The sequence below is a fragment of the Phyllobates terribilis genome, unplaced genomic scaffold, assembly GCF_046119375.1.
Source record: "Phyllobates terribilis strain yellow unplaced genomic scaffold, ASM4611937v1 Scaffold_2__4_contigs__length_985480577, whole genome shotgun sequence".
Classification (NCBI taxonomy): domain Eukaryota; kingdom Metazoa; phylum Chordata; class Amphibia; order Anura; family Dendrobatidae; genus Phyllobates; species Phyllobates terribilis.
Window position 1 is genome coordinate 44660948 of NW_027362762.1, and position 14455 is coordinate 44675402.

A 14455-nucleotide genomic window follows, 5' to 3' on the forward strand; every position below is an offset into this window, starting at 1 on the left:
CCACTAAGTATGACAAATCTAACCCAAGCTGGGGTACAGAAACGCCTCAGTAACATTAAAATAAACCAATCACCAGGACCTGATGGCATACACCCACGGGTACTAAGGGAACTAAGTAATGTGATAGACAGACCGTTATATTATATTTAAGGACTCTGTTGAGACTGGGTCTGTGCCACTTGATGGGCGACAGGCGAATGTAGTGCCAATATTCAAAAAGGGAGCGAAAAGTGACGCCGGAAACTATCGGCCGGTGAGTCTGACGTCCGTTGTGGGCAAAATTTTTGAAAGCTTCATTAAAGAGGCAATTACAGAGCATCTTGATGCTAATAATCTATTAACCCCGAACCAACATGGATTCATGAGGAATCGCTCCTGCCAAACACACCTGAGTGACTTCTACGAGGAGGTTAGCTCTCGAGTAGATCAGGGGGAACCAGTGGATGTCGTGTATCTCGACTTCTCAAAAGCGTTCGATAGCGTGCCACATAATAGGTTGGTATACAAAATGAGAATGATGGGGCTGGGGGAAAATGTCTGCAAGTGGGTAGCTAACTGGCTAAAGGATAGAAGGCAGAGGGTGGTTATAAATGGAATATACTCACATTGGGTAAGCGTCACTAGTGGGGTACCACAGGGGTCTGTACTAGGCCCAATGTTATTTAATATCTTTATTAACGACATAGTCAACGGGATAAATAGTAAAATATCAATATTTGCAGATGACACAAAGTTATGTAAAACAATTAATACAAAAGAGGACAGTGCAGACCTACAGAGGGATTTGGATAAGCTGGGTAGGTGGAGCATTAAATGGCAAATGAGGTCTAACGAGGAGAAATGTAAGGTCATACATATGGGAAGGAGAAATGGAAGTCACCAGTACTCACTGAATGGGAAATCATTGGGGAATTCAGAGATGGAGAAGGACTTGGGCATCTTGATTGATAGCAAACTAAATTGGAGTGCCCAAAGTCAGGCCGCTGCTGTAAGGGCAAACAGGGTAATGGGATGTATCAGAAGAGGTATAGCTGCAAAGGATGAGAACATTGTTCTTCCACTGTACAACGCACTGGTCAGACCACACTTGGAATACTGTGCTCAGTTATGGGCCCCAATATATAGAAAGGATATAAATGAGCTTGAAAAGGTACAAAGGAGGGCAACAAAATTAATAAAGGGAATGGAGGGACTGCAATACCCAGAGAGGTTGGCAAAACTAGGACTATTCAGCCTGGAAAAGAGAAGGTTGAGGGGGGACATAATAAATGTGTACAAATATGTTAGGGGACAGTATAGAGACCTTGCCAGGGATTTGTTCAAAAGGAGGGATATTACGGTAACAAGAAGGCACTCACTAAGACTGGAAGAGAAAAGGTTTCAGCACCAGCATAGGAAGGGGTTCTTTACGGTAAGAGCAGTGAGAATATGGAATTCACTGAGTGAGGAGACGGTAATGTCGGATTCACTACACCAGTTCAAGCGGGGACTGGATGCATTTCTAGATACCAGGCAGATTTCAGCATATACTTAAAAATAGAATAAAATAGTAGGTTGATACAGGGATTTATTCTGACTGCTGGTTTCAGAGTCGGGAGGGAATTTTTCCTCAGGTGAAGATTGGGGTTTGGTTTTTTTGCCCTCCTCTGGATCAACTTTAGCAATTACAGAACTAACAGGTCGAACTTGATGGACGCAAGTCTTTATTCGGCTTTACAAACTATGTTACTATGTTACTATATTACTATGTTACTATGTACACCGTCACTGCACCAGCAGAATAGTGAGTGCAGCTCTAGAGTATAATACAGGATGTAACTCAGGATCAGTAATGTAATGTATGTACACAGTGACTGCACCAGCAGAATAGTGAGTGCAGCTCTAGAGTATAATACAGGATGTAACTCAGGATCAGTAATGTAATGTTTGTACACAGTGACTGCACCAGCAGAATAGTGAGTGCAGCTCTGGAGTATAATACAGGATGTAACTCAGGATCAGTAATGTAATGTATGTACACAGTGACTGCGCCAGCAGAATAGTGAGTGCAGCTCTGGAGTATAATACAGGATGTAACTCAGGATCAGTACAGGATCAGTAATGTAATGTATGTACACAGTGACTGCACCAGCAGAATAGTGAGTGCAGCTCTGGAGTATAATACAGCATGTAACTCAGGATCAGTACAGGATCAGTAATGCAATGTATGTACACAGTGACTGCACCAGCAGAATAGTGAGTGCAGCTCTGGAGTATAATACAGGATGTAACTCAGGATCAGTAATGTAATGTATGTACACAGTGACTGCACCAGCAGAATAGTGAGTGCAGCTCTGGAGTATAATACAGGATGTAACTCAGGATCAGTACAGGATCAGTAATGTAATGTATGTACACAGTGACTGCACCAGCAGAATAATGAGTGCAGCTCTGGAGTATAATACAGGATGTAACTCAGGATCAGTAATGTAATGTATGTACACAGTGACTGCGCCAGCAGAATAGTGAGTGCAGCTCTAGAGTATAATACAGGATGTAACTCAGGATCAGTAATGTAATGTATGTACACAGTGACTGCACCAGCAGAATAGTGAGTGCAGCTCTGGAGTATAATACAGGATGTAACTCAGGATCAGTAATGTAATGTATGTACACAGTGACTGTACCAGCAGAATAGTGAGTGCTGCTCTGGAGTATAATACAGCATGTAACTCAGGATCAGTACAGGATCAGTAATGCAATGTATGTACACAGTGACTGCACCAGCAGAATAGTGAGTGCAGCTCTGGAGTATAATACAGGATGTAACTCACGATCAGTACAGGATCAGTAATGTAATGTATGTACACAGTGACTGCACCAGCAGAATAGTGAGTGCTGCTCTGGAGTATAATACAGGATGTAACTCACGATCAGTACAGGATCAGTAATGTAATGTATGTACACAGTGACTGCACCAGCAGAATAGTGAGTGCAGCTCTGGAGTATAATACAGGATGTAACTCAGGATCAGTACAGGATCAGTAATGTAATGTATGTACACAGTGACTGCACCAGCAGAATAGTGAGTGCAGCTCTGGAGTATAATACAGGATGTAACTCAGGATCAGTAATGTAATGTATGTACACAGTGTCTGCACCAGCAGAATAGTGAGTGCAGCTCTGGAGTATAATACAGGATGTAACTCAGGATCAGTAATGTAATGTATGTACACAGTGTCTGCACCAGCAGAATAGTGAGTGCAGCTCTGGAGTATAATACAGGATGTAACTCAGGATCAGTACAGGATCAGTAATGTAATGTATGTACACAGTGACTCCACCAGCAGAACAGTGAGTGCAGCTCTGGAGTATAATACAGGATGTAACTCAGGATCAGTAATGTAATGTATGTACACAGTGACTGCACCAGCAGAATAGTGAGTGCAGCTCTGGAGTATAATACAGGATGTAACTCAGGATCAGTAATGTAATGTATGTACACAGTGACTGCACCAGCAGAATAGTGAGTGCAGCTCTGGAGTATAATACAGGATGTAACTCAGGATCAGTAATGTAATGTATGTACACAGTGACTGCACCAGCAGAATAGTGAGTGCAGCTCTGGAGTATAATACAGGATGTAACTCAGGATCAGTACAGGATCAGTAATGTAATGTATGTACACAGTGACTGCACCAGCAGAATAATGAGTGCAGCTCTGGAGTATAATACAGGATGTAACTCAGGATCAGTAATGTAATGTATGTACACAGTGACTGCGCCAGCAGAATAGTGAGTGCAGCTCTAGAGTATAATACAGGATGTAACTCAGGATCAGTAATGTAATGTATGTACACAGTGACTGCACCAGCAGAATAGTGAGTGCAGCTCTGGAGTATAATACAGCATGTAACTCAGGATCAGTACAGGATCAGTAATGCAATGTATGTACACAGTGACTGCACCAGCAGAATAGTGAGTGCAGCTCTGGAGCATAATACAGGATGTAACTCAGGATCAGTAATGTAATGTATGTACACAGTGACTGTACCAGCAGAATAGTGAGTGCTGCTCTGGAGTATAATACAGCATGTAACTCAGGATCAGTACAGGATCAGTAATGCAATGTATGTACACAGTGACTGCACCAGCAGAATAGTGAGTGCAGCTCTGGATTATAATACAGGATGTAACTCACGATCAGTACAGGATCAGTAATGTAATGTATGTACACAGTGACTGCACCAGCAGAATAGTGAGTGCTGCTCTGGAGTATAATACAGGATGTAACTCACGATCAGTACAGGATCAGTAATGTAATGTATGTACACAGTGACTGCACCAGCAGAATAGTGAGTGCAGCTCTGGAGTATAATACAGGATGTAACTCAGGATCAGTACAGGATCAGTAATGTAATGTATGTACACAGTGACTGCACCAGCAGAATAGTGAGTGCAGCTCTGGAGTATAATACAGGATGTAACTCAGGATCAGTAATGTAATGTATGTACACAGTGTCTGCACCAGCAGAATAGTGAGTGCAGCTCTGGAGTATAATACAGGATGTAACTCAGGATCAGTAATGTAATGTATGTACACAGTGTCTGCACCAGCAGAATAGTGAGTGCAGCTCTGGAGTATAATACAGGATGTAACTCAGGATCAGTACAGGATCAGTAATGTAATGTATGTACACAGTGACTCCACCAGCAGAACAGTGAGTGCAGCTCTGGAGTATAATACAGGATGTAACTCAGGATCAGTAATGTAATGTATGTACACAGTGACTGCACCAGCAGAATAGTGAGTGCAGCTCTGGAGTATAATACAGGATGTAACTCAGGATCAGTAATGTAATGTATGTACACAGTGACTGCACCAGCAGAATAGTGAGTGCAGCTCTGGAGTATAATACAGGATGTAACTCAGGATCAGTAATGTAATGTATGTACGCAGTGACTGCACCAGCAGAATAGTGAGTGCAGCTCTGGAGTATAATACAGGATGTAACTCAGGATCAGTACAGGATCAGTAATGTAATGTATGTACATAGTGAGTGCAGCTCTGGAGTATAATACGGGATGTAACTCAGGATCAGTAATGTAATGTATGTACACAGTGACTGCACCAGCAGAATAGTGAGTGCAGCTCTGGAGTATAATACAGGATGTAACTCAGGATCAGTAATGTAATGTATGTACACAGTGTCTGCACCAGCAGAATAGTGAGTGCAGCTCTGGAGTATAATACAGGATGTAACTCAGGATCAGTACAGGATCAGTAATGTAATGTATGTACACAGTGACTCCACCAGCAGAACAGTGAGTGCAGCTCTGGAGTATAATACAGGATGTAACTCCGGATCAGTAATGTAATGTATGTACACAGTGACTGCACCAGCAGAATAGTGAGTGCAGCTCTGGAGTATAATACAGGATGTAACTCAGGATCAGTAATGTAATGTATGTACACAGTGACTGCACCAGCAGAATAGTGAGTGCAGCTCTGGAGTATAATACAGGATGTAACTCAGGATCAGTAATGTAATGTATGTACACAGTGACTGCACCAGCAGAATAGTGAGTGCAGCTCTGGAGTATAATACAGGATGTAACTCAGGATCAGTACAGGATCAGTAATGTAATGTATGTACACAGTGACTGCACCAGAAGAATAGTGAGTGCAGCTCTGGAGTATAATACAGGATGTAACTCAGGATCAGTAATGTAATGTATGTACACAGTGACTGCACCAGCAGAATAGTGAGTGCAGCTCTGGAGTATAATACAGGATGTAACTCAGGATCAGTACATTATCAGTAATGTAATGAATGAGCGCAGCTCTGGAGTAGCAGGTATCCTCATGTAACCTATTGTTGTCTGGAGCAGTGGCAGAAGCTCCTGGTGTCTCCGGTGTATCGCGGCGGCTCTGACTCTCACAGATGACATTGTGCTGGTTTCCTCCCAGCTTCGCTCTTAGATTTCAGGCATTATATCTGGTAATGATTAGCTGCTGTTTATTATTTCGCTGCTTCTTCTTCGTTCTGCGTCTTAAGTCCATTTTCAAGGTTTTCCTGGACCCGCGTCACTAGGAATCCTTGTCTACAACGTGCAGAGACGCTGCCGATCACCCGATGGACAAGCACAACGTTCATTAATCGGGTGAAATGATCTTTTGTGTAATGTAAAGGATCCCTTAGTGAAGAGCAGCACGGCTCCAGCAGCTGAGGCTCCTCTGTCTCGCCCTGATGCTTTACACTGCAGCCACATTGTCAGCCGAGCGGCCGATATCAGCACATGGTGGATCTCTGAATTGAGGAGAAATAACAATGCTATACAAGGCTTCTATATCTTGATATGACTGATAACAGGGAGTAATAGATTTTATTTATATGCCTTGCCAAATGGAAAAGCTAATAGACTCATTGATTGATGTCCCTTTAAGGCCCCTAAGAGACCTGGTCATGAAGGGGTTAAAGAGCAATGCTCCAGCAGAGGAGTGCTGTTACCTCTGCCTGCGCAGACACGGTCGCTGTATACGGCTGTGCGCCTTCTGTACATCATGTGACCATGGATTAAACGTGTAATGACGGTGGTGCGCCCGCTCCGGCTGACAGGCGGCACTTACCCAAATTACATCTAATTACACCGCTCTGCACAGTCCGCTCAGCAGTTTTTCTCTTTCTTTGTTTATTATGATGCAATACAGATGTATCAAAGTGATGTAGCAGAGCATTGTAGCCGAGCCATGTAGCAGCGCATTGCAGTAGAGCAATATAGCACAGCATTGTAGCAGAGCAATATAGCAGAGTGATGTAGCAGAGCCATGTAGCAGCGCATTGTAGCCGAGCATTGTAGCAGAGCGATGTAAAAGAGGGATGTAGCAGTGCATTGTAGCAGAGCGATGTATCAGTGCATTGTAGCAGAGCCATGTAGCAGAGCATTGTAGCAGAGCGATGTAACAGAGGAATGTAGCAGAGCGATGTAGCAGTGCATTGTGGCAAAGCGATGTAGCAGTGCATTGTAGCAGAGCGATGTAGCAGTGCATTGTAGCAGAGCAATGTAGCAGAGCGATGTAGCAGTGCATTGAAGCAGTGCGATGTAGCAGTGCTTTGTAGCAGAGCTGAGTTTAATAGTTAACCCCTTCCCAACATGATAAAGGCTCTTGTATTACATTTAATAAACTGCTACATCTGATAAAAGTCAGTTCTGCTACATTGGATACACTCAGCTCTCCTATATCTGATTGTTCTGTTACATTTGATATAATCTCAGCTCTGCTACATCTGATTGTTCTGTTACATTTGATATAATCTCAGCTCTGCTACATCTGATTGTTCTGTTACATTTGATACACTCAGCTCTGCTACATCTTATAGGTTTGTTACATTTGATAAACTCAGCTCTGCTACATCTGACTCAGCTTTTCTACATTTGATGAAGACAGATCTGTAACATTTGATATACAGTAGTCCATTTTGTTAAATTTATTAAACTCAGCTATTTTACACACTCAGCTCTGCTACATCTGATAGTTCTGTTACATTTGATAAACTCAGCTCTGCTACATCTGAATAGGGTTTCATCGGTCCCGAGTAAGTGCGCATTGAAAGCTGCCAGTTCTGCCAGTGGCCGCAGTCAGCACCAGATGGGGACACGGCCCCCCGCGCTGCCGTACGTCGATGTTTTTATATTAGGAGACACATCGATGGAGCGGAGCTGAGTTTGCCATATGGCACAGCAGGTATATACAGTAAAAATACGGTATGTTATATATATTTTTTTTATAAAGCACTGTTTGCTATTGTCGCTGTATATACTTTATATATAAATTCTTCACTGTATATACTGTATACGGCCCCCTCTATATACTGCACCTCCTCAAAGTCCAATAAATCTCCAATTTTTTGATAGATTGTAAATTCTGGGATATTTCCAGCTGAATAATCACAAGCACTTCGGATCAAATTTGTGAACGCAGAGTAATAGTGCCGCCATAGAGCTGCACAGGGTCAGCATTGTGCCGCCATATGTCGGATTTCATGCACAAATTTTACATAAAATCTGCAGAACAAAATAGAAATTGGACGATTCTTGTACGACGTTACAAAGAAGCATTGTCCCTAGGAGAGAATATGTGTACGCTCTGCCTCCTCACTGAGCACTGTATGGCGGCACACGTCGTCCCATATAGATCTGTAGTGGCGTGTGGAACCAGCAGTGTACAACCTACCATGATATATCAGTATTATTTAGGCATGTAGCACTTCGTTATATTTCTTTGTATAGACTTTTATCTTTGAGTACAGTATGGCAGCATTTGCATTATATGGCACTGTACGGTATTTTATTTTCATGGCTGTTACACCACTGTATAAGGAAGTGTTATTTAAGTAGTGTACTATAACATTAGATCACTGTATGGCGGTAGATGCATTATGTTGCTGTACGGTGTATTATTTTTGCAGTGTAACAATATTATTTAGGCAACTATATAGAGGTATTATTCGGTCAGTATATGGCGGTGTTATTTAGACACTGTACTATATCATTAGAGCACTGTATGGCAGTAGATACATTGTGTGGTACTAACACTTAGGTGCTTTATTTTTTGGAGTGTATGGGGGTGGCAGCACTGCAAATCATTATTATTTAGGTAACTATATGAAGGTGGTTTTTGGCAGTGTTATGTAGGTAGTACGCTATATCATTACAGCACTGTATGGCGGTATTTACATTGTGTGACCCCAGTACAGTCCAATTTTTCCACAGTGAAGTGACAGCACTGTAAACCCTTGTTATTTAGGCGGTATTATTTAGTCACTATAAATTATTAATGCACTATAGTGCGGTAGATACATTGTGTGGCAGTACTATTTAGGCACTGTACAGTACATCATTTTTGCATTGTAAGGTAAATGATTTTTTATGCAACTACTTGGAAGCGTTTTTTTTCCCATGTTATTTAGGCACCACGTTGTATCATTGGAGCGCTGTATGGCGGTATACAGTATTATATGATATTTGTTTTGTCCTTGGTCCCTTTTTGCATCAGTGTTTTTTCGTGTCCTGGTCCCTGTACATGCTTTACATTGAGGTAGACATATCCTCAATGACCCGTCCACCTCTTATTCTATAGATTTGGTTCTTTTTAATGTTTTTTTGGGGGGTTTTATTTGGGTTTGACATAATCTGGCCTTCTAGTATGGTATTTGTATTTGGTGTTTGATGGGACATCCGTCCTGACCACGTGCCGTCATTTTCCCATATGTGGTCACTGTCGGGTTAAATTAAAAGAAGAATAAGACACAAATGAAAAAAAAAAAGTGAAAAATACCAAAAACTATAAAAAAAAAAAGGTGCACGTGTAAGAATGAATCGGCCCCATTATGCGGCACTATTACTTAGGGGCATTAGACTATATTATTTTTGCATTATATGGTGGTGACAGAAACTATATGGAGGCATTATACAGTACTATTATTATTATTTATTATTATAGTGCCATTTATTCATTATACGGCCAGCATATGGAAGTGCTATTTACACTATACTGTATTGCTATAGCACTGTATGGCGGTACTTATATTACGTGCCACTGCTACTCTAGCGTTGCACAGTACATTATTTCGGCATGTGTAAGGTGGTAACAGCTCTGCAAAATGACGTCATTTAGACAATTAAATGAAAGTCTCATTTAGGCAGTATATTGTATCATTAGAGCACTATATGGCGGTAGTTATGTTCTGTGGTGCTGCTACATACTCTTGACACTGTATTGCCATTATTTCTGCAATGTATGGTGGTGACAGCACTATAAAATGTCATTTAGGCAACTGTATGGAGGGTTATTTAGACAACATACTGTTTCATTAGAGCACTATATGGCGGTAGTTATATTCTGTGGTGCAGCTACTTTCTCTAGGCACGGTATAGTACATTATTTTGGCAATATATGGATGTGACAGCACTGTAACATGTTATTTAGATAACTATATGGAGGGGTTATTTATACTCTCTACGGTATTAATAGAGCACTGTATGGCGGTAGCTACATCGTGTGGCACTGCTACTTAGGGACTGAGTAGTGCATTATTTTTGCAGTGTATGGAGGTGGCAATAGAACAATAAACTATTATTTAGCCGTCAATATGAAGGTAGTATTTGGTCAGCATACGGCAGTGTTATTTATTATATCATTAACGACTGTATGGCGGTATTTACATTGACACAGTACCGTACATTATTTATGCAGCGTTTGGTGATGACCGCACTGTAAATAACTGTTATTTTGGATACTATATAGAAGTATTATTTAGCCAGTATATGGCGGTGGTATTTATGTACTATACCGTATGGCGCTGAATGGCAGTAGGCCTTATGGGGGTGTACTAGTAAAAGCGTCTCACCTTGGGGGACTCTTTATGGGGCTCGCTGTAGAGGCTGCGTATCCTCCGACGCTCGGTCAGTTTGTTGTCAGCGGTTGACGGTTGGTTGCATTCGCCCTTGAACGTGGCCTTGTAGCTGGTTTCATGCACCACTTTCTCCTCCGGAGGGCGATACTGAGGTCGGGCCTTTATTGGCTTTACGGGTTTCACATCAGTCCAGGGTCTGAACTCATTCCTGGAAGCAAAGGACAAAACCACCATTAATATTCCTACAAGCTGCCATCAGGAGAGCGATATACAGACTATGCTCCGACCATCTATAGAAGTGGCGCCCCCGACTGACGGCACTGAAATCACTAAGAAGGTACGGCACCCTCCTATATGAGACCTTGGAATAAATACAGACCCCAGACCAGACCCCTCCTAAACAAATACAGACCCAAGACCAGCTTCCTCCTAAACAAATACAGACCCCAGACCAGCCCCCTCCTAAACAAATACAGACCCAAGACCAGCCCCCTTCTAAACAAAAAAAACATATGACCAGCCCCCTACTAAGCATATACAAATCCAAAACTAGCCCCCTCCTAAACAAAAAAAGACATACGACCAGCCCCCTCCTAAACAAATACAGACTCAAGACCAGCCCCCTCCTAAATAAATATAGACCTCAGACTTGCACCCTCCTAAACACATACAGACCCAAGATCAGCTCTCTCCTAAACAGATGAAGACTCAAGACCAGCCCCCTCCTAAACAATTACAGACCCAAAAATAGCCTCCTCCTAAACAAATACAGACCCAAGACCAGCCCCCTCCTAAACAAATACAGACCCAAGACCAGCCCCCTCCTAAACAAATACAGACCCATGACCAGTCCACTCCTAAACAAAAAAAAGAGACGCGACCAGCCCCCTCCTAAACAAATACAGACCCAAGACCAGAGCCCTCCTAAACAAATACAGACCCAAGACCAGAGCCCTCCTAAACAAATACAGACCCAAGACCAGAGCCCTCCTAAACAAATACAGACCCAAGACCAGAGCCCTCCTAAACAAATACAGACCAAAGACCAGCCCCCTCCTAAACAAATACAGACCCAAGACCAGCCCCCTCCTTAACAAATACAGACCCAAGACCAGCCCCCTCCTAAACAAATACAGACCCATGACCAGTCGACTCCTAAACAATTACAGACCCAAAAGCAGCCCACACCTAAACAAAAAAAAGACACACGACCAGCCCCCTCCTAAACAAATACAGACCCAAGACCAGCCCCCTCCTAAACTAATACAGAGCCAGGATGAGACCCCCTAAGCTGACGTAGACCCAGGACTAGATCCGGGATCAGGACCGCTAAACTAATATTGAGGTAAGACCAAACCAGGGAAGACCAGAATCCCCTGAACTAATAGAGACCCAAAGCCAGGCTCCATGAACTAATAGAGACCCAAAGCCAGGCTCCATGAACTAATAGAGACCCAAAGCCAGGCTCCATATACTAATATAGACCCAAGAGCAGACCCTCTAAGCCTGGGAGTGAGGACTGCAGGAAGGAGGAGAGGGGAGCACTGTATACAGGCTGGGGCACTTGATAGCTCCTCCGGGAGTTTGGGAGACTTCCCTTATTTCTAGAAGCCTCCGGTGCATTGTGTGATAAGTGGCAAGTGAGCAAAGGAGCCCAAGGCTGTTTATGGATCTCAGATCTGTCACTTCCTGAGCTTCTTATAGAGAGGAGACCTGTATGGCGGGTCCACCACTACCCATGGTCTGCAGCACATTCCCTAATATATCCATTCCCCAGAGAAGCCTGATTTGGCCACCAAGGAACCTCCCAGGAGTACGTTTTGATATTTCTGGACCCCTATTGTTTCCACTATGTAAAGTCTGGTATACTGTATGGCGGCATTATTTTTTGCAATCTCACAGAATATTTGGCCCTGGGGCCTTTATTGGCGTTGGATAATCCCTTTTTTTATTAGGAGGGACCTCTAATGATAAAACGATCACTGGGATCACATCGATCAGCTGCAGCAAGTATTCCGTTTCGCAGCAGCTCCCCTACAGGAGAGATGGAGCATTACACAGGTCTCATGAGGGTGCTCTATAGTAATGCGTGGATGAGTCCTCCGGGGGGGGGGGGTCGTCTTTGTAGCCATTCTCTGCTCAGGCCAATAGACGAGGGTCCTGATGATGGGGGCGACCCCCATTCTCCCCCCACTATTTACAGGGGATTTTTGGAAGGTATTTTTCTTCTCGTCGCCCCTTTTGCTGCGGAATCCTTACGTTTTGTGGCTGCCTTCGCACACCAGTTAACCCCGCATTTACTGGTATTAGGGGTCTTTGTCGCACTTCGCTCCTTCACGGGATTAATAATTCATAAAGTGCTAATCCTGACATTTATCCTGCTGAAGATTAGCGCCGGGGGGCGGCAGATTCCATGTATTTGTAATAATTCCAAACTTCTGTTCTCAAGTTTTATGTAAATCAGATGAAATTGCCCCATTATGTTTCATTTTCTTCGTTAACATTTCTATTTAAGAAACTCTTATACTTTTATCCCCGGTGTAATTTTTAGGTTGAATACTCTGCACTGATTAATGTCTTAATACATCGTTATCGCTGCCATTACTCAGTCTTTTCCAAATTCCCTGCGTAAATATAAAAAAGTTTCTCTTCCTCCAGTCACCACTAGGGGGGGCTCATGAGCTAACAGCATACAATCTATCCATTGCACTCAAGAATAAGGGTACATGCACACACAGAGCAATTGCAGGAGACATTCTGCAACAAAAATGTGTCTTTTAGCAAGAAAACCGCTGCATAAAATAAGTTCATTTATGATGCATTATTGAGACATTTTTTTTGCATGTGTTTTCCCCCATTAACTGAAAAACGGTGCAAAAATACTGAAAGAATTGACATGCTGCAGTTTTGAAACTGCTTTTTGGTGCAGAGATTTCTGCTGCAAATACTTAACGTGTGCACATACCCTAACACAGAACTTTGTTTCCCTGCAAGCGACCACTAGAGGGAGCTCACTGCATACTGGTTCATTTTGTCACCACAGTGGATGTGGAGCTTTGACACCAATAAAAACATATAGACATGAAAAAAATGTTAGAGTGGACGTTCACTTTAAATCACAAGCTCTTTAATAAGAGTGAAAACTGAAGGGCTGGCTGGGGGGCTTTACTACAAAGTGCAGAACGTGATCGCAGTTATCTCTGATCCCGGCTGTCTAAATCCTCATATGCAGCAGCCAATAGCAACGAAGACGTTTAAGCAATGAGACAGAGGGGATCCCACTGCCACCCCTGTGACATGGAGCCCTCTGAGCCACTGTGATTTGGAGCCCTCTGAGCCCCTATAACGCGGAGCCCCTATAACGCTGAGCCCCTATGATGCGGAGCTCCTCTGAGCCCCTATAACACTGAGCCCGTGATGCGGAGACCCTCTGAGCCCCTATAACGCGGAGCCCTTATGACACGGCGCCCCAAGCCCCTATAACGCTGAGCCACTATGATACGGAGCCCCTCTGACGCCACGTGACGCGGTGGTGGGGTGTCCATAGGTTACACTGATCCCCGGATCCACCATTTTCGCTCCTCCCGGGGTCCTGACCGGATTTCTTGGTTTTTCCTATTTTGGGAATAAGGAGATTTCTATCAAGATTATTAAACATTTTTTGTGGAAACAAAAGAAAAGCAAATAACCCTCCTCTTCCTCCCAGAATCCCGTCGCCTCCTGCAGTTCTGCGCTTCCCTGTATCCTGGGATCTCGGCGCTTCCCTGTATCCTGGGATCTCGGCGCTTCCCTGTATCCTGGGATCTCGGCGCTTCCCTGTATCCTGGGATCTCGGCGCGTCCCTGTATCCTGGGATCTCGGCGCTTCCCTGTATCCTGGGATCTCGGCGCTTCCCTGTATCCTGGGATCTCGGCGCGTCCCTGTATCCTGGGATCTCGGCGCGTCCCTGTATCCTGGGATCTCGGCGCTTCCCTGTATCCTGGGATCTCGGCGCTTCCCTGTACACTGGGATCTCGGCGCTTCGCTGTATCCCGGGATCTCGGCGCTTCCCTGTATCC

At 43.6% G+C, this 14455-nt stretch overlaps 1 protein-coding gene across 3 annotated transcripts in view; it reads right to left on the reverse strand.

Annotated features, from left to right (window-relative positions):
• Window positions 1–14455, reverse strand: part of MAP6 (microtubule associated protein 6) — a 105837-nt gene that overhangs the window by 43763 nt on the left and 47619 nt on the right. For all 3 annotated transcript variants that reach the window (XM_073661409.1, XM_073661416.1, XM_073661423.1), the window contains exon 2: window positions 10392–10605. In XM_073661409.1, the coding sequence (XP_073517510.1) occupies window positions 10392–10605 (214 nt within the window). The remainder of the gene's footprint in view (window positions 1–10391; window positions 10606–14455) is intronic.